Below are 25,432 nucleotides of genomic sequence, written 5' to 3'. Positions count from 1 at the left end.
TACCGGTCCTTCTTTATGCGATGGCCAGGGGCAGCTCGCACCATTTGAAAAGTTGATGTCCCAGGCTCAGCTTGAAGCCCTACACCAAGATCAAGCATTAAAAGAAGAGAAATATGGGTTAGGCTATGAAGTTAATATGACCTCTGCCAAACCTCTTGATGCTACGGAAGCATCTCCACAAATGGAAGATGGAAATCAACCAACTGTTGATGAGTTGGAAGAAATTAATATCGGTGCGGACGACGATCCCTGGCCAATCTTCATTAGTAAACATCTATCTAAAGAAAGTAAGGAAGAATACCATAAATTTCTTTCTGCAAATAGAGATGTCTTTGCTTGGTCTTATGAAGAAATGCCAGGTCTAGACCCAACAGTTGCTATGCATAAATTGGCCGTTCGAAAAGATGTTCCTCCGGTGAAGCAAGGACAAAGAAGATATCATCCAGAACTTCTCCCACAAATAGAAGCTGAAGTTGATAAACTCATAGCTGCTGGGTTTATCCGAGAAGTGAAATACCCCAAATGGGTGTCTAGTATCGTGCCCACGAAAAAGAAAAATGGGCAGATCCGTGTATGTGTGGATTTTAGAGATTTAAATAAAGCCTGTCCAAAAGATGAATTTCTAATTCCAATCTCTGAAATCCTTATTGATGCCACTATGGGATATGAAATATTCTCCTTCATGGATGGTTTCTCTGGTTACAACCAAATAAAATGTCGCCGAAAGATGAGGAGTTAACAACATTCCGTACACCCAATGGCATATATTGTTATAAAGTGATGCCCTTCGAATTAAAAAATACAGGCGCCATGTATCAACGTGCAATGACCATTGTCCTTGATGGGTTGTTGTACGAAATCGTTGAGTGCTATATAGATGATATTGTTGTAAAATCTAAGCGCGAGAAAGATCACTTAAAACACTTGGAAATGGTGTTTGACCGCCTTAGAAAACATAAATTAAAGATGAATCCTATGAAGTGCGCCTTCGGAGTATCTTCAGGAAAATTCCTTGGTTTCATAGTCACCAAGCGTGGCATTGAAATTGACCCTACTAAAATAAAGAGCCTCCTCCCTCATCCGGACGGCCGTTACACCGTCGCGTCGCTGATGGATATAGGCCGCGATGACGTGTACGAGCTCCAGCTGTACCACTCCGACACCGAAATCTGGACCAGCCGCCGGGTGTCTGTGGAGCCGCCACAGTGGGATCCGTTACCCAAGAGGATTCCCAAGTACTGCGGCGCGCTCCTACGCCATTATACATCCGCCGTGGTCACCATCGGAGGCGAGGGTGGCACCATGGCCTGGGTCGATCCCTGGCGAAGCATCTTGCTCTGCGACGTGCTCTGCCCCGACCTGTCCCTCCGCGGAGTGCCCATCCCGCTGCCGTTGACGCAGATGAGCCTCAACGACGGGTTGGGTGTGAAGCTAGACTTCGCAGGGCACAGCCGTGGCATCTCCTTCAACAGAGACAAGGGGTGCCTCACGCTTGTGCATCTGGAACAGAATGAGTCCCCTCCTCCTATTCATGCTGCTACCAGGGGTCTTGGTGGGCAGGATGTACAGGTTCTTGATTGGGAGGTCACCATGTGGAGCAACAGCAAGATGAGCGACTCCCTGGAGGATTGGCACAAGGAACGCAGTGTCCAAGCTTCCAACATCACCATTGACGACCCGGCAGCGGTTTCACGGATGCTGGAGGACTTTGGGTTGCTGCATAGACCATCACCACGACGAGAACACAGCGATGATGAGGCCGCCGCCGCCACCGCCGCAGCACAAGCACAACAACAGTTAGAATTGCACAACCTCAGCATGTGTCAGCCCACTCTTTGTCCCAATGGTAAAGACGACGTCGTTTACTTGGTGGCCAGGGAGAAGTATCTGCACCCCAAAGCATGGTGTCTTGCTGTTGACATGAAGAATCAAGGTACACTGAAACATGTGGCAAACATTGGCAATCAAGATCATCCCTTTTGTCATCGCATCTACTGTCTTAGTAGAATCTCCAAGTATACCAATACCAAGGCCCAGTTTAGATCCGAAAAATTTGGCAAAACGAGCACTGTAGCGTTTTCGTTGTTATTTGGCAAAATTAGTGTCCAATCATAATCTAATTAGGCTTAAAAGATTCGTCTCGTGGATTTCGTCTAAACTGTGTAATTAGTTTTATTTTTTATTTATATTTAATGCTTCATGTATGCGTTTTCGTATTCGATGTGACGGGGAATCTTGAAAAATTTGGCGTTTTGGGAGGGAACTAAACAGGGCCCAAGATGAGGTTAATAAAAAGTTCGGCTACTGACCCAGGTAACTAATTGGCTTCTTGTATCATATATTATCTGCAAATTAAATTGATGCCTACTCTTGTGATCTTTTTATATACTCATGATTCTTAGCTTTTTTTATCCACTAGCTAGCCATCAATGTCCTGACATGTGCTTGCCAAATGCTTTTGCAATCTGCTTGTTCTTCTATTTATTAGTGCATTTGATTTGGTTTCTCGTGTTTTGTGCATGCTTGCACTTGTTGACACCAATTTTGGCATACCCAAAATGTGTGAAAACATTTATACCATATTAAATAAAATGGTATAGATGATCAAGTTTCATATGAATATGATATATGCAAATAAGGAATAATATAACGTCGCTAAAGAGGAAAAGAAGATGGAGCAAAAAAGAAAAAAGAGACACACATGTACATATATGCATGAGCGTGTTCACGCCTTGACAAATAAATAAAAGCACGGCAATCACATGTCCCATAAATACACCCGGCTATAAATACACACACGCATATACATACACATGGGTTAATCAAAACATGGCCATGCAAGTACGTGTGTGGTACATACACAACAAGCGTATAGCACGTACGTGCACGCCGGCCAGGAAGTAAGCTATTTCCTGTTCTCCTTAATCACTTCAGTTAAAGAATAAACAAATGGTCCAAATGCCAGTTGCCAGGCAAGGAAGAAACTGTTGTGCGCGCTTTGGCATATTCAAACATAGTCAAAGGATGGCCACGTCTCCAAATCACTGCCGCGAGACCGAGTCATGCAACCTCCACGGACCGCGCGCTCTGTTGATTTAAAAAAATGGCGCCGCACCGGCACCGCTTGATCAAGGGACTAGCAAATTGGAAATCAAACTCAAGAGCGCCAAGTAGTTCTGGCAACCACTCCCGCTGCTTTAGACCTAGACGTGACTTCAAAGCAGAGAGACCGCCTTGCCGCTTGCTCTATAAATAGCAGGCTACTGCAAGAGTTCAGACGCCCCTGCTCTCTGATCCAAAGTGCCGTCAGGCTGCCTTCACCAATCCACAACGCATACCATCGCCAGGCTGCTGCGCTGCTCATCTCGCACCACCAGGCTGCCAGTTCGCCGCTCTACCGTGCGGAAGGCACTAGAAGCTCGCCGCAAGAAACGACGTCGGGTCCGAGGTCCTGAAGAAGGTGAGAGGCCACATGGCGCTTCTCTGATCCTACCCCCTCCCATCCTGCTTCTCATCTCCGGCTGCTTCATCCACAAGCATCACCGACAACTCCATCGCCAAGCCTCGTCCTCTATTCTGGTATAAACAGGGCCAGTGAGGACGGTGCTCCGTATATGGGTATCATGCCTTAGTAATGGTATAAAGGCCAAATGGCCACGCTATGTGCATGGGCTTCGTGCCCCGGTAAAGGTGTAAAAGGCCAGCAAATATGGCTCGGTGAAATTTGGGTCGAACGCGCTGTGGCTCCACCCCGGTTATGTTACTGGCGTAGATTTGGTTGGACGCGTTGTGGCTCCAATCCGGTTAAAGGTTCATGATAAATTGGTTTGGACACATGTTGGCTCCATCCAATCAAGGCTCATGATACGAAATTGGTGGACGCACTTTGGCTCCACCTGGTTTATGGTAAAATTGGTGTGGACGCGAATTGGCTCCATATCTAAAGAAATCTACATGTGGTTTGGCGGTGGTTATGTCGTCCGATCTGCATTCATACGGTTCATAGAAGAAAACAAACTTTGCATGCTATAATCACCAAGGTTTTGCATGCCGAAAGATAAAATCTTAATTAAAACTAATAGACAAAATAGCGGTGTTGTCTTGCATCTTGCACTTGTGCATCACGTCATGTCTCCTGGTTGGGCGTATGTGCTCAGTACTAATCAAGTTGCATGCTCAAAGTTTAAAACCCTTAATTAAATCAATGAACCGAGTAAAAGATGTTGCATATGTGCAAGCCATAGGCTAGGTAATTAGCATCCCTCTCGCCGAAATGCAAACTAGCCTGCCTGCTCTGTCTTGCATGAACGACGGCATATACCACATAGATGAAGTCAATTTAGTGTTGCATCAAAATCAACATGGCACACTTACATATACCTAGTCCTGGCCTAATCAAAGCTATGATGCAAATAAGAAAACCTGCACACTATGTTGTGGTCATGTTATGGAATCAAATATGTCTAATCATGCATTAGATAAAATTACGCCATTTTAAAGTACAGCTAGACCATACAAATAAACTTAACTAAATCCATTTCATCATATCAAGTTCTATACCATGATCGCCCATGCTAATTAACTTGCTGCGGCGCCATGGTTAGAATAACCAAAATGCCATGAACATCGATATAGACTTAGCTAAGTCAAATAAGCTTTGTCATATTTATCATAATTTCCAAGCGCATCATTCATGCCGAGCATAGGTCTTCCAAGTGCCATGCATAATGGGTAAATTAAATATTGCATCTTAGCTAGATTGCATCCATGAATGTTCATGCCTAGCTAAGTTGTTAAAAAGGGCAAACCAAATTAAATTGGATCATAGAGCACCGTACATGCAAATCCCTGGCCAAACGCCGTACTATGAGTATGCATGCTAACCTTGATAAAATAAATTAACTACACGTGCCTCGACCGAGTCGATGATGCAACATATCTTTCTAGGCCATGGCAAAATAAATACTTTGGCTTAGCCCAAATAAAATATTGCACCATATGCTGAGTACATCCATGAATGGGCATCTAAAAAACATGCTAAATCATGATCTTAAATGATCCAAAAGACTGTCAAATTTAGTCTTCAAAGTAAATTACGTGCATACATACATGATATTATGCACCAAAGAAATGTCCCAACATACCAACAAATCATTTCCTCCTGGTCGTATATGCGTATGTGGCATGATCAAGATGCCCCATGCCGGGTTAGCTAAATTTAGCGTCATATCATGATCTGAACAAATAATAATATATTCACAAATGCCTTGCATAGATTAATTACATGCATATCATGGATCGCTAGAAAGCTAAACAAGCTAGCGACCAATCGTATAAGGAGTATACGTTAGCTCCTCAACAAATGAAAATGTCATGTTTAAATAAAATAACATGCATCAAGTTCAAGCCTATGCCAAGCATGCATATTCATCCATCCACGGCTACAAGACCGAAGACTTTGTCTTCTTTTGTAGTTTGTAATAGGAAGCCGTATGATGTAATCTTATTTTTTATGTACTCATGTTGAAACTCTTAATCAGGGGTGTTCTCTTCGGAGATGTAATTAACATAATTTTATGCAAATATAAGAATTATGGAAGTATGGACTTGCAATACATGTTCCTTTTTTTGTCCCAATTAAATTTAACCAAAACCAAATTTGTCGCTGCTGACGTGGAGGCGGGTCATAGCTGCTCATTTCCCCGCCATCAGATTCTAGCACGCCCAGTGGGACCTACTTCTCCCCGCATCTTTGAGTTCCGACATGGTTGCATCATACGGCTTTGACCTAAATTGTCAAATGAAATTATATGCGCATTCATATTTGCATTCAAGAAAACTCATATATGGTTTTCTTATATGAAGGTATGGCCGGACGTGTTCAAGACTTTATCACGATCCGCATTGGTTTCCTCTGGGTTGATGTTCCCATGGGTCCCGTTCAAGCTTCCAACAGTGCTGGTTCACTCCACACTACAGCTGCATCGCCGGCTGTAGTTGCTCATGACCAAGAGGTCAATTCCAAGCCTGAGGAAGGGTTCACCCCTGTCATGTCCAAAGCCGCAAAGCGGCGGGCAAGAAGAGTTGCTGCCAAAGCAAGGATGATGGCCTCCAATGAGCGCGCTACCAATGTGCGCAAGGCCACATCCTCCAATGTGGTTGCTCCTGGCTCATCCAAGCCCAAGAGCACCAAGTCCTCTAGTTCCAAGATGGCGCCAAAGTTCTGCCCCGACACGCTTGGGGAGTAGCCTATCTGTGCCAAAAGGGCGTCGCCAACTAAGTCGACGCCACCAATGATGTCTTCTTCATCGACTCCAAAGACAAGGGGGGAAATGCCACCTTCAATTACTCATGATAAGTTGGGGGCTGGTTCCTCCAAACCTGCCCCAAGCATACTAGGGGCACCTCCGACAAAGAATGCATCGACAACAGCTTTCCCACCTCCAAATAGGGGGATAGTGCTGCGGGATCAACCTCAACGCCCGCAGCCCTGCAACAAAGAAAGGGCTGTAGCGGTGGGAGAAATGGATCACCCGCGTCCTTTCAACAAAGGAAAGGCCGTGGCCACGGAATATAGTATGTCGTCCACTGAAAGTGATTCATCTACAAAAAGCCAACTTCGGGCTGAAGCTCCCGAGTTTATCCCCACGTTGGTCTATAATCCCAGCAAAGATCTACCTAAGCGTGAGCTTCAATGGCAAGGGATTCACCTCTCCCTCAATGATATAAAGAGGGGACATGTTGATCCAGCACCGTCATGGCCTTTTGTACAAGATTCTGTGTCTCCAAAGCGACACCGCCGATGGCAACGCAAAATCCTTCAAGTATGGGCCAACTTCAGCAATGCAATTGACTCTATGACTAATGCACAACGTGCTTATGTTTGTGATTCAATTTTGGCTCAATAAAGCAGGGAATATCGCAGGATCCAAAATGCTACGAGGCAAGCTTTTTAGGCTTCCATCGAAAGGGCCATATGCTAGGACCTAAGGAGCTTGTTGCCTGGAGCATCCACATCCTCAGATAATATTGAGGGTGAAATCATGCGACGCGCCGAAACTTTGGCCAATCTACTCGAGCATCAAGTGTTCATAAAAAGGAATTCGAGGCGAGGGAGATATGCAAAGCAGGCTGCTAATGTACGTGCAAGACGTGCCAGCTTAAAGCAAAGAGAGATGGCAATACTAACTGACTCCACGTCTAGTTGGGTATGAGGGGATGCGTCATCAAGCCATGCTGGTGGCATCCAAGGAGAAATAAAAGCAGCTACTCCAAAAGTGGAAGATACAACAACACTAGCTTATCGACCTCCTCATAAAAGAGCCTCGAGTAACCATTTTGAGGTATTCTCTTCAATGCCGGTGAGTGTTGAGGAAGCAGCCTGCAACACGAGTGATACTTCCTCCGCTTCTACACACTTCAAAAGAAAGAAGCCTCGTAAACAAATTACGGTGGGTCATCGTCCAGTGACTTGAAGCTTAACAAACTCTGGTAATTCAAGAAATAATACGATCTATGTAGGGTCTTATAACCCCCTATTTGATGATCATTCTAACTTTGAAAATGAATTATTGGATACTGCAGGCTCGGCTGATCCAAACCCACTAAATGGTGAAGATCCACAAGCTTCAACTGAGGATGGCTCACCATCTCCGCATAGTGAGAGTGAGCCAGGCGATGCTGAACAAGTGCTTGCCACAAATGAGGGTCAATCTGTTGAAGAGCAGATGAACCGAATGATGGCTGCATTGCAACAGAAAGAAGAGGAGTTGGCTGCGCTCCGTGAGTAGGTGGCCAACACCAGAAATCATACAAGTGATGTGAATGCTTCGACTAGTCATAATGGTCCCCATCCCCATACCCAACCTGAAATTACACTTGAATCCATACAGAGGATGATTTCCGAAGGTGTAAAAGCTCAATATATGCAAACACATTACTCCATGCGTCCGGGGTATGTGAAACCATATCCACCGGAGGTGGACATGGTACCATTTTCGAACAACTATCGCCAACCGCAATTTAGTAAATTTAATGGGACCAGATCACCACATGAACATGTGGCCCATTTCCTTGCTGCGTGTCAAGATACAGCCCACAATGGAGCTCTTCTCCTCCGTCAATTTGTACAAACATTATCGGGTTTAGCTTTCACATGGTATAGCAAGGTGGGAATAACTGAGCTGACTCAAACCTTACAAAGGCCAAATGAGAAAGCTGCGGATTTCATCAACATGTGGAGGAATTTAAGCCTCCACTGCCCATAGCCAATCACCGAACCAGAAGCAGTTCATATGTGTATGAATAACTTGAGCCCGGACATGGCCATTCACTTGCAGGGTGTAAGGCCAATAACTTTCGAAGAGTTGTCCTCAAAGGCCACAGACATAGAGAATTATATGCATCACATGTCTCATCCGCCGAGGACATTCAACAAGGTGCCATTGGACAAAAACAACCCGTGAGATAAGCCCACATCTTCTAAGCCAAAGCAAATGCAGGCCATGGAGGCAACGGTGGGTCCTCAAAAGTTCCAAACTGGGGGCACCGCCATAAGATTACCAAGCAAAGGGGGTGCACTAGCTCCTAGAAGGCCAACTCTAAGTGAGCGTCAAAATCAGAAGTACTCTTTCCCCGATGAAGAAGTGGGGGATCTCTTCATGGGCCTACAGGAGTTGAAACTCATCGAGCTCCCCAAACCGAAATGGCCGGAAGAAGCTTCTAAATTCGATGAGCCAAATTTCTGTCACTTTCATCGCATCTTTGGTCATACGCTCAAGGATTGTTTTGTGGTAAAAAACATTATACAAAAGCTCATAGATGAAGGCACCATAGATGCCAATCTACTCAAAAGCATGACAAATGGAAAGCAAATGGCTACGTCAAATGTCGCCACTTTTCAAAGTGATTCGGTGAGTTGTGCAACTCCAAAAATGTGGCCAACTTATGATCGATATATGATATCAAAACCTGAGCATGTTAATATGTCTTTCTTAGGGCATCCACAACAGCAAGCTAAGCGTCAACATGGAGGCAAGGCTTTCCTTCGGTGGATCCACACCCCAAGATGTGAACCATCAGGTTCCCAAAGATTAGGAGAGCGTTGACAGCAACTCTCAATACGATTTGCTCTCCAACAAATGATGGAAAAGGGCGAAGGCCCATGCTTCTACCAAAATATAAAGAAGCGCGAGGACAACCCCCTCGAAGAATATGCTGCTTTCCCCATCGGAGTTTTTGAGGATGACGAGGAGTCTCTTCACTTACCTGAAGAAGAGGCACCCGAAGTTGAGGAAGTTCAGCTTAGATCGGGCCATCAACTAGCTAGGCCATCTCCTCAACAAAGAAATCCCCTAAATGTAACTCTGAATGATGCGACTGACCATACTCCTAATGTGTCGGTCAAGTATGATGTAATCTCGCACTTGAAAAAATTACCGGCTATGCTTTTTGTGTATGATGCTTTGTGTCTCTTCTGATTTGCGAAATGCATTTATTACTACACTTTCCTTCCCTGAAGATTATAGGTTTGAGGTTTCACAAGTAGAAGTAAAATTATCCCAAACTCAAAGTATTACGTTCAATGATGAGGATCTATTGTTAGGAAATAAAAAGCATAACAGACCCCTTCTTATGTTCGGCGAGATCGATGATCTCCCCATTAATCGCATAATGATTGATGGTGGTTCAGCCATAAACTTGTTACCCTTGCGCACTCTTAAAAAGATTGGGTATTCTAAAGGAGACCTATGTCATTCAAATGTTGTCATTCATGGCTTTAACCAAGCTGGTCAAGAAGCATTGGGCACCATATCTCTGGTTCTAAAGTTTGAGGATCTTATGACATATGTATACTTCCATGTGATTGATGCGGCCACCTCATATAATGTTCTTATCGGTCGCCCATGGCTGCATGAAAATGGAGTTGTTCCATCTACTCTCATCAATGCATCAAGTATAAAGATCCTTCAGGGAGCGTAGTAAGGATTTTTGCTGATAAAAAGCCATTCACTATAGCAGAATCCTTCTATGCTAATGCAAAGTGTTATTTTGAGCCTATTGATAAAGTCTCCAAACCAAAATCATCATTGCCATTAGAACAAAATATCCCAAAGATAGAAGATGTCAAGTCTTCATCAAGCCAAAAGATATACCAATACATACCAAGCAATCATAGGAAGGAAGGCGATCCGATATTTCGCATCATAAGTAAACCCTCTCAAAATAGAGGTATTTCATTTCCAACTCCTTTACCTCCTTTGGTGCAATATAAAATAAAACAAGCCCAAATTGAAAGGGATAATAAGAGTAAATTGGCTACGCAGGTCACTTTGTTAAATAAAGATGATAAAACATTACCCATCTCTTTATATGACAACAAAGTTCTTTATATTATGCAACAGATGGGCTATGATATTTCTACCGGTCCTTCTTTATGCGATGGCCAGGGGCAGCTCGCACCATTTGAAAAGTTGATGTCCCAGGCTCAGCTTGAAGCCCTACACCAAGATCAAGCATTAAAAGAAGAGAAATATGGGTTAGGCTATGAAGTTAATATGACCTCTGCCAAACCTCTTGATGCTACGGAAGCATCTCCACAAATGGAAGATGGAAATCAACCAACTGTTGATGAGTTGGAAGAAATTAATATCGGTGCGGACGACGATCCCTGGCCAATCTTCATTAGTAAACATCTATCTAAAGAAAGTAAGGAAGAATACCATAAATTTCTTTCTGCAAATAGAGATGTCTTTGCTTGGTCTTATGAAGAAATGCCAGGTCTAGACCCAACAGTTGCTATGCATAAATTGGCCGTTCGAAAAGATGTTCCTCCGGTGAAGCAAGGACAAAGAAGATATCATCCAGAACTTCTCCCACAAATAGAAGCTGAAGTTGATAAACTCATAGCTGCTGGGTTTATCCGAGAAGTGAAATACCCCAAATGGGTGTCTAGTATCGTGCCCACGAAAAAGAAAAATGGGCAGATCCGTGTATGTGTGGATTTTAGAGATTTAAATAAAGCCTGTCCAAAAGATGAATTTCTAATTCCAATCTCTGAAATCCTTATTGATGCCACTATGGGATATGAAATATTCTCCTTCATGGATGGTTTCTCTGGTTACAACCAAATAAAATGTCGCCGAAAGATGAGGAGTTAACAACATTCCGTACACCCAATGGCATATATTGTTATAAAGTGATGCCCTTCGAATTAAAAAATACAGGCGCCATGTATCAACGTGCAATGACCATTGTCCTTGATGGGTTGTTGTACGAAATCGTTGAGTGCTATATAGATGATATTGTTGTAAAATCTAAGCGCGAGAAAGATCACTTAAAACACTTGGAAATGGTGTTTGACCGCCTTAGAAAACATAAATTAAAGATGAATCCTATGAAGTGCGCCTTCGGAGTATCTTCAGGAAAATTCCTTGGTTTCATAGTCACCAAGCGTGGCATTGAAATTGACCCTACTAAAATAAAGACAATTGTCGATATGCCTCGACCAACAAACTTGCATGAATTAAAGAGCCTCCAAGGCCATTTAGCGTACATTAGAAGGTTCATCTCAAACCTGTCTGGGAGGTGCAAACCTTTTTCCCGGCTCATGAAGAAAGGAGTCCCATTTCAATGGGATCAAGCATGTCAAAATGCATTCGAGGACATAAAAAATATTTAACAAATCCTTCTGTCTTAGGCGCGCCAATTAAAGGACGACCATTAATCCTCTATACGGCAGCCATGCCGACTTCATTAGGCGCTCTTTTGGCACAAACTAATGATGTAGGGAAAGAAGTCTCCCTGTATTATTTAAGCTGCACCCTACAGGGGACAGAGTGCAATTACACGGATATAGAAAAAATATGCCTGACACTTGTATTTGCAGCACAAAAGCTTCGCCATTACATGCTAGAACATACAGTACATCTTGTTTCGAGAGCTGATCCACTCCAACATATTTTAAATAAAATGACATTATCTAGTAGATTAGCTAAGTGGGCGATGTTCCTTTCACAATTTGATATCGTGTTCGTGCCTCAAAAAGCCATTAAAGGTCAAGCTTTGGCTAATTTTCTAGCCGCACATCCCATACCTGATGACTTTCCCATTGATGATGATCTGCCAGATGAGGTAGTTTTCACCACTACGGTGTCCAATCCTACATGGCAAATGTATTTTGATGGTGCTTGCTGGAAATTAGGAGCAGGCGTAGGGGTCGTGTTTGTCACACCGAACGAAGCAATACTTCCATATTCCTTCACATTAACTTCAGCGGTTTCAAATAATGCTGCTGAATATGATGCTCTAATTATCAGGCTTGAAATGGCTCACAATATGGGTTTAAACACACTCTTTGCATATGGAGACTCCCAATTAATAATTAACCAATTGTTGGGAATATATACGGTAAAAAAGCAAGGGCTTTTGCCATATTTTTGGAAGGCAAAAGAACTAATGGCTATGTATGCTAATTTGAAAATTTAGCATGTTGTAAGAAGTCAAAATGAGAAAGCAGATGCATTGGCAAGCTTAGCTGCTAGCATGTCACTAAATCCGTATCAAACTGTGAATGTTCACGTAGAGGAACAAAGAGTCCTCCCCATACTTACTGAGGAAGAGGACATACCATCTACTTCAGCCATGACTATAGATAGGTACGAAATTGAGATGGGTGATTGGAGAACACCTTTTCTCGATTATATCCTTCATGGATATTTGCCCCTAGATTCTAGTGAAAGGTCTAGAATTCGAAAGAGATCACTGAATTATACATGTATAAACGACACGCTCTATCAGCGTTCATGCGATGGCATTTTACTTCGCTGCCTTGCAGGCAATGAGGTAATCAAAGCTTTAAATGAAGTTCACTCCGGAGTATGTGGCGCACACATGTGGCGCACACCAATCTGGACCCAAGCTACACTACCAACTAAGACATTTAGGTTATTATTGGCCTACAATGTTTGATGATTCTATGAAATTTGCAAAGAAATGCCATGAATGCCAAATACATGCTAATTTCATACATCAGCCCCATGAACCATTACATCCGACTAATATGTCTTGGCCCTTTGAAATGTGGGGAATGGATGTAGTTGGGCCAATGAATCCCCCCATCTTCTAAGGGACACAAATTCATTCTCGCCACAACTGATTACTTCTCTAAGTGGGAAGAAGCTGTAGCACTAAAAGAAGTCAAAGCAGAAAATGTTGAAAACTTTATAAGAACGAATCTTATATATCGATTTGGGGTTCCAGCCCGAATGATATCTGATAATGGCACATCTTTTAAAAATAGACAAATAGAGAAGATGTGTGCTAAATTCAAAATTAAGCATCACTTCTCCACAGGTTATAATCCAGCCGCTAATGGTCAAGCAGAAGCATTCAATAAAGTGCTATGCAAGTTGCTTAAAAATATGGTCTCACAAAATAAGAGACACTGGCATGAAAAGTCACTCGAATCCTTGTGGGCATATAGGACCATGACTCGGACGCCAACGAAAATGACTCCTTACTCACTTGTGTATGGAGGAGAGGCGGTCCTGCCACTGGAGGTGCAAATTGCCTCCTTAAGAGTTGCTATCCAAGAACTCAATGAAGATGAATCGGCGAAATTACGCCTAAGGGAACTAGACAACCTCGAAGAAAAACATCTTCGTGCATTGCAAAACTTGGAGGCATACCAGGCTAGAATGTCTCGAGCTTTTAACAAGCGCGTAAGGAGGAGGTCGTTCAAAGAAGGGGATTTGGTTCTAGCGGTCATTCGGCCTATGAATATTACTCATCAAATGCAAAGCAAATTCGAGCCTACATGGGAAGGTCCTTATATTGTGAAGGATGTCTACTCTAGTGGCGCTTATAGAATCATATCTCCGGATGGCGAGTATTGCCCACCGCCGGTAAATGGAAAATTTCTAAAGCGTTACTACGCATAGGGAAATATGCATATTACGCTCCATTGCTACAAGAGTCTAAACTGTTAGCACAAAAAATGCTCCTTCATGAGCCTAAACTGTAAAAGAAAACAAATGCTCCATCGCTTCATGAGCTTAAATTGTAGCGTAAAAAAAACCCAATACTCCATCGCTTCATGAGCTTAAACTGTAGCATCAAGAATAAAAAAAACACAAGGCTCCATTCCTTCACGAGTTTAAACTGAAACAAAAAAATGAAGCTCCACTGCTACATGAGCCTAAACTGTTAGCACACAAAAAAAAGAAACAAAAACATGCTCCTTCATGAGCTTAAACTGTAAGCAAAAAAAAAGAAGAAATGTTCCATAGCTTCATGAGCATGAACTGCAGCCAAAAAGAAAATATATAAAAAAAGATGCTCCATTGCGACATGAGCCTAAACTATTGGCATGAAAATAAACAAATGCCCCCAATGCATTTTCAATGCATCATGAGTTTAAACTGAATGCAACAAAAAAATATCCAAAGTTCTTAAATTTAAACTGCGACCACGGAACGAACATTTAAAATGTTATGTCCTGCAAGAGTCTGATATAAAGATCAATATAACGTGAGACTACACGTCATTGCTTGATAAATTACATTTATATGCGCAAATCTCCGTGTGAATCAAGAGCCCCAAAATATGTTTCCAAAAAGAAAAGAAAAAAGCGAGATCATAAATAAATAAAATCTCAAGTTTCGAGCTCCGGATCCGTCAACATATATGAAGTAGTTTTCGCATCTGGACCTCGAGGGGGCATCTGTTGACACCAATTTTGGCATACCCAAAATGTGTGAAAACATTTATACCATATTAAATAAAATGGTATAGATGATCAAGTTTCATATGAATATGATATAGGCAAATAAGGAATAATATAACATCGCTAAAGAGGAAAAGAAGATGGAGCAAAAAGAAAAAGGAGACACACATGTACATATATGCATGAGCGTGTTCACGCCTTGACAAATAAACAAAAGCACGGCAATCACATGTCCCATAAATACACCCGGTCGTAAATACATACACGCATATACATACACATGGGTTAATCAAAACATGGCCATGCAAGTACGTGTGTGGTACATACACAGCAAGCGTATAGCACATACGTGCACGCCGGCTAGGAAGTAAGCTATTTCCTGTTCTCCTTAATCACTTCAGTTAAAGAATAAACAAAATGGTCCAAATGCTAGTTGCCAGGCAAGGAAGAAACTGTTGTGCGCGCTTGGCATATTCAAACATAGTCAAAGGATGGCCACGTCTCCAAATCACTGCCGTGAGACCGAGTCATGCAACCTCCACGGACCGCGCGCTCTGTTGATTTAAAAAAATGGCGGCGCACCGGCACCGCTTGATCAAGGGACTAGCAAATTGGAAATCAAACTCAAGAGCGCCCAATAGTCCTGGCAACCACTCCCGCCGCTTTAGACCTAGACGTGACTTCAAAGCAGAGAAACTGCCTTGCCGCTTGCTCTATAAATAGCAGGCTACTGCAAGAGTTCAGACGCCCCCGCTCTCTAATCCAAAGTGCCGTCAGGCTGCCTTCACCAATCCATAACGCAAACCACCGCCAGGCTGCTGCGCTTCTCATCTCGCACCACCAGGCTGCCGGTTCGCCACTCTACCGTGTGGAAGGCACTAGAAGCTCGCCATAAGAAGCGACGTCGGGTCCGAGGTCCTGAAGAAGGTGAGAGGCCGCATGGCGCTTCTCTGATCCTACCCCCTCCCATCCTGCTTCTCATCTCTGGCTGCTTCATCCACAAGCGTCACCAGCAACTCCATCTCCAAGCCTCGTCCTCTATTCTGGTATAAACAGGGTCAGTGAGGACGGTGCTCCATATATGGGCATCATGCCTTAGTAAAGGTATAAATGCCAAATGGCCGCACTATGTGCATGGGCTTCATGCCCCGATAAAGGTGTACAAGGCCAGCAAATATGGCTCGGTGAAATTTGGGTCGGACGCGCTGTGGCTCCACCCCGGTTATGTTACTGGCGTAGATTTGGTTGGACGCGTTGTGGCTCCAATCCGGTTAAAGGTTCATGATAAATTGGTTTGGACGCGTGTTGGCTCCATCCAATCAAGGCTCATGATACGAAATTGGTGGACGCACTTTGGCTCCACCTGGTTTATGGTAAAATTGGTGTGGACGTGAATTGGCTCCATATCTAAAGAAATCTACATGTGGTTTGGCGGTGGTTATGCCGGCCGATCTGCATTCATACGGTTCATAGAAGAAAACAAACTTTGCATGCTATAATCACCAAGGTTTTGCATGCCAAAAGATAAAATCTTAATTAAAACTGATAGACAAAATAGCAGTGTTGTCTTGCATCCTGCACTTGTGCATCACGTCATGTCTCCTGGTTGGGCGTATGTGCTCAGTACTAATCAAGTTGCATGCTCAAAGTTTAAAACCCTTAATTAAATCAATGAACCGAGTAAAAGATGTTGCATATGTGCAAGCCATAGGCTAGGTAATTAGCATCCCTCTAGCCGAAATGCAAACTAGCCTGCCTGCTCTGTCTTGCATGAACAGCGGCATGATCAAACCGCCTATACCACATAGATGAAGTCAATTTAGTGTTGCATCAAAATCAACACGGCGCACTTACATATACCTGGTCCTGGCCTAATCAAAGCTAGGATGCAAATAAGAAAACCTGCACACTATGTTGTGGTCATGTTATGGAATCAAATATGTCTAATCATGCATTAGATAAAATTACGCCATTTTAAAGTATGGCTAGACCATATAAATAAACTTAACTAAATCCATTTCATCATATCAAGTTCTATACCATGATCGCCCATGCTAATTAACTTGCTGCGGCGCCATGGTTAGAATAACCAAAATGCCATGAACATCGATATAGACTTAGCTAAGTCAAATAAGCTTTGTCATATTTATCATAATTTCCAAGCGCATCATCCATGCCGAGCATAGGTCTTCCAAGTGCCATGCATAATGGGTAAATTAAATATTGCATCTTAGCTAGATTGCATCCATGAATGTTCATGCCTAGCTAAGTTGTTAAAAAGGGCAAACCAAATTAAATTGGATCATAGAGCACCGTACATGCAAATCCCTGGCCAAACGCCGTACTATGAGTATGCATGCTAACCTTGATAAAATAAATTAACTACACGTGCCTCGACCGAGTCCATGATGCAACATATCTTTCTAGGCCATGGCAAAATAAATACTTTGCCTTAGCCCAAATAAAATATTGCACCATATGCTGAGTACATCCATGAACGGGCATCTAAAAAACATGCTAAATCATGATCTTAAATGATCCAAAAGACTATGTCAAATTTAGTCTTCAAAGTAAATTACGTGCATACATACATGATATTATGCACCAAAGGAATGTCCCGACATACCAACAAATCATTTCCTCCTGGTCGTATGTGCGTATGTGGCATGATCAAGATGCCCCATGCTGAGTTAGCTAAATTTAGTGCCATATCATGATCTGAACAAATAATAATATATTCACAAATGCTTTGCATAGATTAATTACATGCATATCATGGGTAGCTAGAAAGCTAAACAAGCTAGCGACCAATCGTATAAGGAGTATACGCTAGCTCCTCAACAAATGAAAATGTCATGTTTAAATAAAATAACATGCATCAAGTTCAAGCCTATGTCAAGCATGCATATTCATCCATCCACGGCTACAAGACCTACAAGACCGAAGACTTTGTCTTCTTTTGTAGTTTGTAATAGGAAGCCATATGATGTAATTTTATTTTTTTATGTACTCATGTTGGAACTCTTAATCAGGGGTGTTCTCTTTGGAGATGTAATTAACATAATTTTTATGCAAATATAAGAATTATGGAAGTATGGACTTGCAATACCTGTTACTTTTTCTTTTGTCCCAATTAAATTTAACCAAAACCAAATTTGTCTTTGCTGATGCTGAGGCGGGTCATAACCGCCCATTTCCGGCCATCAGCACTGCATGCATGCATTGAGTAAATTTTCCTGGAACTGCCTATGCCTGGAATCGGACATACTATCATTTTATTATCTGCACTGCTCTATTAGTAATATCACAAATGCTTGAACTATTAGATGTTAGAAATATAGGAGTGGATGTACACTAATAATTTATTTTACACTTTCAGTTAGTAATGTTGCAAATTGTTGAACAACTAGATATTCGTAGTGGACAGATGGGCATGGGCATGTGTGTATCAGCGGAAAAGGCGGGCCCCAGCCATAGGTCCATATGTGTGTGTCCAAATAGTTGTTTCCCTTGTAGCCACTAATTTCAGTTGTCAATGATGAGGAAGTGAACATATAGCAAGATAAGAACAAATGTGAGGGTGCTATTCTAACAAACTATTAGGAGGGCTGCTGTGTCTTAATTGAATTGATGTTCCCAAGCAAGTAGAAATTATTTTGGTTATATACTGCTGACTCCAGAAGGGGTCAAGCCCATAAGGGATTATGCTTTCCTTACTAAAACCTGCAGTACGTGAGATTATGTTTCCCAGTTGAATTTAATTATTTATGTGTGTATGTACAGTGGTAAGGGCACCATGTTAAAAACTTCATCCTTTCCAAATTATAAGACATTTTGTCTTTTCTAGGTACATGGTTTTTTATGCACTTAGAAATACATTATGTCCAGATACGTAGTGAAAGTAATGTATCTAGAAAAACCAAAATGTGTTATAGTTTGGAAATGAGGGAGTATGGCACAATGGAAATGCAACTATTTTTTTTCCGAACGGATTCCTTAGGTCCCAATCAAATAGGGTACTTCACCAAGTATTTATGCTGTTTTGTTGTATTGCTATAACAGTTTCTGTGGACGAAGAAGAATCCAACTATCAAGCTGGTGCTGTGGAGTGATGCCTGTTGTGCTGCAATCAGAGGTGGATCTTAGTGAGGCCGATGCTCTGCCAGTCTTGCCATGGACGATTTAATAATCTTTTGTGATGTTTTATAGTGATTCCATCATGTCACTGTGAAATGTATTTTGAGTTTCAAGGCTAGAGGACCTATGCTTGTGGATTTGAAGTTGTTTTCTATATGTCGAACCAACTTGTATGGTAATGAAGTCAACATTAATGAATCGGTTAAGCTTTGGAACATCATTTTGGTTGCTACACCAATACATCTTTATGCTGTTATTTGGACAACGTATGACAGACGTATATAGTTTGTCTAGTTCCATCATAGTCCATTTTAAGTCATGTCACATGTTGCCCGTAAATCGTCCTTGAGAAAACTGCTTTTGGCACTACAAGCAAGTGCATCTACAAGTCTCACGCACTGTGACTTAATACAAGTCATGCCCAGCAATTAGCCTAATTCAGCCTGTTCACTTGGTCGTATTTGGCTTATAAGCCATAGCTTATCAGCCAACGAATAGTATTTTTCTCTCACACCAAACCAGCCAACAGTAGTTCCAGCCATAGCTTATAACACTACTGCAGAAACGCTTTTTAGGGGCGGCTCGTAACCCTTTGTAGGGGCAGTTTGGCCAGCCGCCCCTACCCAACCATCTCTATAAATCATGTATTTATAGTGGCGGTTCCCAGGCCGCCCCTACAAATAGATTTGTAGGGGCGGCTGTAGTACCAACCGCCCCTATAAATCGATTTGTAGGGGTGGTTGTAGTACCGGCCGCCTCTATAATACCTGTTTGTAGGGGCGGTTCAATCTAAAACCGTCCCTACAGTACGTTTTCCCGCAAAAAAAAATTCAAATTTACAATTCAAATTCGACCAGAACACTGTTTGTTTCCGCGTATTCCATCCAGCGTTCGCGTTGCCGAACGCCCCGCGACCAGCGTTCCGAACCCCTTAGACTACAAGCACAAGAGTATTATATAAACTACAATTACAAATCCAAATCACAAGAATATATACAATCCATCATTAAATATACAAATTTCATAAACGTTGTTATCAACGTCGTAGAGCTACCCTTTCAGTCTCACGAAGGTGTTGGTACTGAGGATTTCTACCTAAGTCAGACTCTCGGTCATGGTAGGCGCCTTTGACGTGTACAATTTGGTCCAATATGAAGTTGCAAAGGTCGTCGACGAGCTCTAAGAGTTGGGCATCCTTGTATGGGTCTCTTTTCATTCCTTTCTCTTCTTTTCACTACAAGAGAATAAGTTTTGGTTTAGTATTTCATATTATGTACGAAGTTTTTATACTACGGGTGAAGAGGTTCAAACTTACCCTTAAGGGGTGTCTCCTGTAGGCACCGGTGTTACTCGTCATAAAACATATATAGTATCCACAATGTACACTCCCAGGCTTCTGCTTGGGGCACTGAAAGGATCAAGATGCCCAAGAGGGGGGGGGGGAATTGGGCTAATTCTAAATTTTCTTGCAATAATCAAATCCTACGGTTAGCCCAATTAACCCCTTATGCCTAGAAAAGTGTTTCTATCAATCTAACGCACAACGGACTTGCAACCTATGTTCCAAACTTACTCTAGCATGGCAATTCTATGAATGTAAGAACAAGCATTGAATTGCTCAAAGTAAATGCTCAAAGTAAATAGAGAGAGAGGAACGCGGCGATGTTTTGCCGAGGTATCGGAGAGTCACCACTCCCCACTTGTCCTCGTTGGAGCACCCGCGCAAGGGTGTAGCTCCCCCTTGATCCGCGCAAGGATCAAGTGCTCTCTATGGGTTGATTCTTCGACACTCCGTCGCGGCGAATCACCCAAAGCCTCTCATAACTTGAGTTGGGTCACCCACAAGCTCCGTCGGGTGATCACCAAGCTCCCAATCACCACCAAGCCATCTAGGTGATGGCGATCACCAAGAGTAACAAGCATGAACTCTCACTTGACCACGCGAAGCCTAATGAGAATGGTGGATGCACACTTTGCTGCTCTTGATTCACTAATGAGGCTACTCTCTTGGATTCTCAAATCTCAATCACCTCACTAGGACCTTGCTCTTCTTGGCACTCACAAACGTGTTTCTCAGCTGTTGGAATGAGCAAAAGTGACTCCACACACGAGTGGAGCTTCTATTTATAAGGCAGCCTGAAAAACGAACCGCTATGAGCTTCTGCAGGGTGACCGGACGCTCTGGTCATGTTGACCGAACGCTCCGGTCAGTTCAACCCGCAAGCCAGTGATAAAGTGTTGACCGGACGCTGGCAGGGTCCGATCACCACTGACCGGACGCGTTCGATCGCATTAAACCCTCACTGGATGCTTACTGTACTCGACCGAACGCTGAACCCCCAGGGTCCGGTCAGTACTGACCGGACGCGTCTGGTCGCAGATTCCCTTCTCTGGAACCTTACTGGAGTCGACCGGACACTGGACCCCAGCGTCCGGTCACATGACCACTCCAGCGTCCGGTCGCACCGAACGCAATCTGCTTGATCAAATGAACTGACCGGTCTCTGCGGCCAGCGTCCGGTCGCACCGGAGCCAGCGTCCGGTCAGCATTTGACCCTCCATTCACTTCCAACTCTCGATCATATGTGAATGAAGTTTGCTCCAAAGGATCTTAGGCATTCGTAGGAGCTACCTAGTGCTAGTTTTAACAAGTGTGCACCACACCTAACTCACTAGACTCACTAGGTCAAGCTACCCGTCCATACCCCCCTTAATAGTATGGCCAAAGGAAAAACAAAGTCCTAAACTACTCTAAGTGTCTCTCCAACTCCAATCGACACTTAGAACTAGTCATCCTTAACCTTGTCGTCCATCCTTTGAAAACCAAAACGATTTCCATCGTAGGGACATGACCACCTCGATTGCCCAATCGATCTCCATTACCATGACCTAACTTAATTGCCTCTGCAAAACACACATTAGTCATAGTAATCTTGTATTGTCATTAATCACCAAAATCCAACTAGGGGCCTAGATGCTTTCAATCTCCCCCTTTTTGGTGATTGATGACAATACCACCTCGAGTATGTGAAAGAGTGAGGTTTTTGACAGGCTTGGTTCATATAAGCTTTTGTCAATAAGAACAAAAGAGTTAGGCAAGCTTATATGACCCAAGCCAACACGATGTACTCAAAGGATATGAATTAAGCAAGAGTACAAGTAATAAAGCTCATTTGCATCGGAGTATAAACACGGAAGCAAAGGCAAATGAGCATAACACAAGTGATATGACATATAAATAATGTAAAGTAGAGAGCACACATGTCATATATCACAATCACGTAGATATCACTATCACATAGATATAATAGTAAACATGGATACATAATGTATCACACACATAAAAACTCCAAATGTAATAGATAATAAGCTAATAATAGATAACTAGCTCCCCCTAAATGTTGCTCCCCCTGAGTCTACATACTCGAACCCTCTCCCCCTTTGGCGTCAAACACCAAAACCTAAGGGTCGGTTGGCGGGGCTACAGCGGACGAGCCAGGCGCTGAAGTGCATGGAGCAAGATGAAATTGGGCGCCATCATCATCTGACCCTGAGCTCTGTACTGACTGACCCTCTATGGCTGGAAGCATCTCTGAAGCGGTCTGGGTCTGAGCTGGGGCAGGTGCTGCCTGTGATGCTGCTAGGACGTCTGTCATAGGATCTGAAGATGCGATAGAAGACGGGAGCCTCTGAGTAGTCACGATGACAGGAGCTGCTGTAGAAGGACCGGCGGCATGCATATATGGCAGTGTAGGCATGCCTGTAAACTCGCTGAAAGATGCTCCAAGACTCTTGGAGACTGACGTGTTAGGCACAAATAGCGAGGAAGACTGATCCGGTGAGAAGCCTGTATGATATGGTGTGAACTGCGGGGCTACCACTGGCGAGGACAACCACTAGGACACCTGAACTGTGGGTGAAGCAAACGGAGCTAGAGGCTGTCCCTGACTCTAAAGCCCACTGGGCTGTACTGCTGGAGTCATCGTAGTGGTGGTAGGCTGAGCAAGCTAGGGCGAAAGCTGTGGCTATGGGGCCCTAAGTGCTGTTACTACATGCTGCATAAATCCCATAAGCTGCTGCTGCATGAGTAACTGCTGCTGATGCATCTGCTGCTGCTACTGAAGGAGCTGCTGCCGCCGCTGGAACTCGTCCTGACGAGCCTGAAACTGTGCAAAGTTGGCAGCGGTCTCTTGTGCCTATCGTGCCTGATCCTGCTGCATCTGCTCAAGAATAGCAATCAAAGCGGGGTCTATCTGCGGTGCAGGTGGAGCTGAGCTAGAACTACCGGCCTCTGCATCGTGTCTACGTGGAGGCATATGAGGAATCGGCAGATAGTCATCATTCGAACTGTCACTAGACTCTATCACCTCCTGCTGTGCCTCAAGCTCCTCCTCCTCAGTAGCGGCTATGCCTCTGATAATCTCGTCCTGCTGAGCTGCTGACTCTAGAACATCTGGACGACGGCTAGGCTGAGTGGGTGCCTATGGTGTGCTGTGCCTGATCCTCTATGCCATGTTATAAGCTAGAAACTCTGTGGTGGCACCTATGTAGTCGGCAACCATCTCTAGGGTCCTAACTTGCATAGACTTAAGCATCAGGAATATGATCCAATGTGTATACGGAAGCTGCCTGCGACCCTTGAAGCCCTCAGCTATAGTATCCTCCATCTCTGATACAAGGAGGTCCCAAATGTCGAACACAGTCTGCTGCATCAGGGCGTTGAGGAGCCAGAGCTGTAGGCGAGTCAGACCCTCTCTGTATCCCAACCTGGGAAGTAGTGTCCTCCTGATGATAGCCTCTAGCACACGAGCTGTAGGAGTAAGGTCACTAGGGTTCCTTCTCGACCCCTCACCAAAGGGCTCCTTGAAGCAATGGCGCACAAGATTTGTAGGGGGCACCATACCTCCATGAGGATGCCTGGGGGGCTCCTGCTGTCCATAACATACCTCATGCAATCTAACAGGCTGCTCCTGTAGCCTCAGTATCTCCCTGGCCCTAAAACTCATCACCCTATAGTCTTTGCCTCTGAATGCAAAGTGTATGAAGTTATGATGTGGGTCAACGTAGAGCGAAGCATAAAACCGCCGAACCCAAGATGGTACATACACTCCTGTTCGGCCAATCAGATCTGTCAGCCCTGGTAAATATGATAAGTAGGGGCGGATATGCTCTCCGACTGCTGCCACAATAGCCTCAATACTGCAGACTCTCTGAGATCTGAACACTGCCCCACTGTTGAGATAAGCATTGTAGAAATCCTCCTATAGTGGCGTGTAGAAACCCTCTGCTGCTCTCTCATCCCTCCTCGAAGGAAACCACACCTCAAACTCTACAAACCTCAGCTGCTGAACCTACTTGGCCGTGGCGGCCCTCAAGTCAAGATGTACCACTAGAGGCGGACTAATGGGGACGGGGATCCCGATCTTCTGTCAGGTGATGGTAACTATCGTTGTGGCGGAGAATGACACACCGATCCGGCTTTAGATCGAAAGATCGAACCCTACAATCTTAGCACCACAGCTCCTCTGGTTATCAACCAAGTCACAGACCAGGTTGACCTTGCCAAGAAGGCTAATCCCTACCTGTGCAACGAAGAACACAAGCAAGAACGAGAAAGAAAGCAACCGAATTGCAGATGAATGATTAATCTCACGAGTTGGGGTCTCACAAACTGAAGAACGGCGAAACTGTTTCTTGACAGAATAATCTAAGCAAAACCCAAACCCTAATGGAGGGGCGGCGGCTGTTTATGTAGACTCTAGGGTCATGCAAGACCCCTGGATGTGCCCCTAATGGGCCCAAACTCGATACATGGTCCAACGGACCAAAAGACGGTGTCGCAGCACCTTGGTAGATTCTGGATGCTGACTTGTTTCGACGATTCCTGTTGATTCCGAACAGATTTTGACGTGAAACCACTTGTATTGGCTTCCTTATCAAATTATCTTTCCATCCATATGTGGATCATCGAAAACGGAGTTCGGATGCGTCCTGGGCGACCAGTTTAAGGCAGACTGGTCCTGAAGGCCGAGGCAGACTCGAATTCGTGTTGGACTGGGCCTCCGGCTTGTGTTGGACGTCCTTGCTGGTCATCATCACCTCCTCCACGTCCTCTTAGTCCCTCTTGACCCTCTCCAATGTTCCTAAGCAAGATAACATCATTAGGTAGTAGTCTATTCTCAAAAGTATGAAAAGGATCGCTTAAGAACGAGCTCACCTGTAAATTGAGTTGACGCATTCGAGCTCGGGTCATTGGACCTTGCATGACGGTTGGAGGATCAGCTGGTACATCCAAAGGAGTGATGTCCTCATCACGGACCCTATGGTCTAGGCGGTGGGCGTGAACCCCTGCGCGGTGTAGCTGGCCTCGGTGGAACTATAACACTGGTACGACTAGAGCGGCGTAGCTGAGGTGCCTGCTCGGTCTCCTCGGCTTGCTGGCCCTCCTGAGTCTCTTGAGCTGGCTGAGGCTCTGCTGGTGGGGGCTCCTGCTGTGGCTCCTACTAGGACTCCCCCTGAGGCTGAGGCTCCTCAATAGCCAGACGACATCCTGCCATCATGACAGTCCCA

At 44.0% G+C, this 25,432-nt stretch overlaps 1 protein-coding gene across 1 annotated transcript; it reads left to right on the top strand.

Annotated features, from left to right (window-relative positions):
• Nucleotides 1-810: 810 nt before the first annotated feature.
• Nucleotides 811-19,127, top strand: LOC136515288 (uncharacterized). Its single transcript, XM_066508928.1, has 3 exons — nucleotides 811-1,796; nucleotides 1,878-2,313; nucleotides 18,788-19,127. Exons 1-2 carry the CDS (start codon nucleotides 811-813, stop codon nucleotides 2,113-2,115), a joined length of 1,224 nt encoding a protein of 407 aa, XP_066365025.1. The 3' UTR covers nucleotides 2,116-2,313; nucleotides 18,788-19,127.
• The last annotated feature ends 6,305 nt before the right edge of the window (nucleotides 19,128-25,432 follow it).

This window comes from Miscanthus floridulus, chromosome 17 (genome assembly GCF_019320115.1).
Source record: "Miscanthus floridulus cultivar M001 chromosome 17, ASM1932011v1, whole genome shotgun sequence".
In the NCBI taxonomy this organism is placed as follows: Eukaryota; Viridiplantae; Streptophyta; class Magnoliopsida; order Poales; family Poaceae; genus Miscanthus; species Miscanthus floridulus.
The sequence above is the reverse complement of the archived record's forward strand: the minus strand, read 5'-3'. Positions and strand labels throughout refer to the sequence as shown.

Bases quoted from the DNA above. Each gene is read 5' to 3' on its own strand.
- LOC136515288 (XM_066508928.1), top strand. From the start codon at position 811: ATGTATCAACGTGCAATGACCATTGTCCTTGATGGGTTGTTGTACGAA. The intron at 1,797-1,877 runs GTTAGAATTGCA...CTTGGTGGCCAG, and splicing joins GCAGCACAAGCACAACAACA to GGAGAAGTATCTGCACCCCA.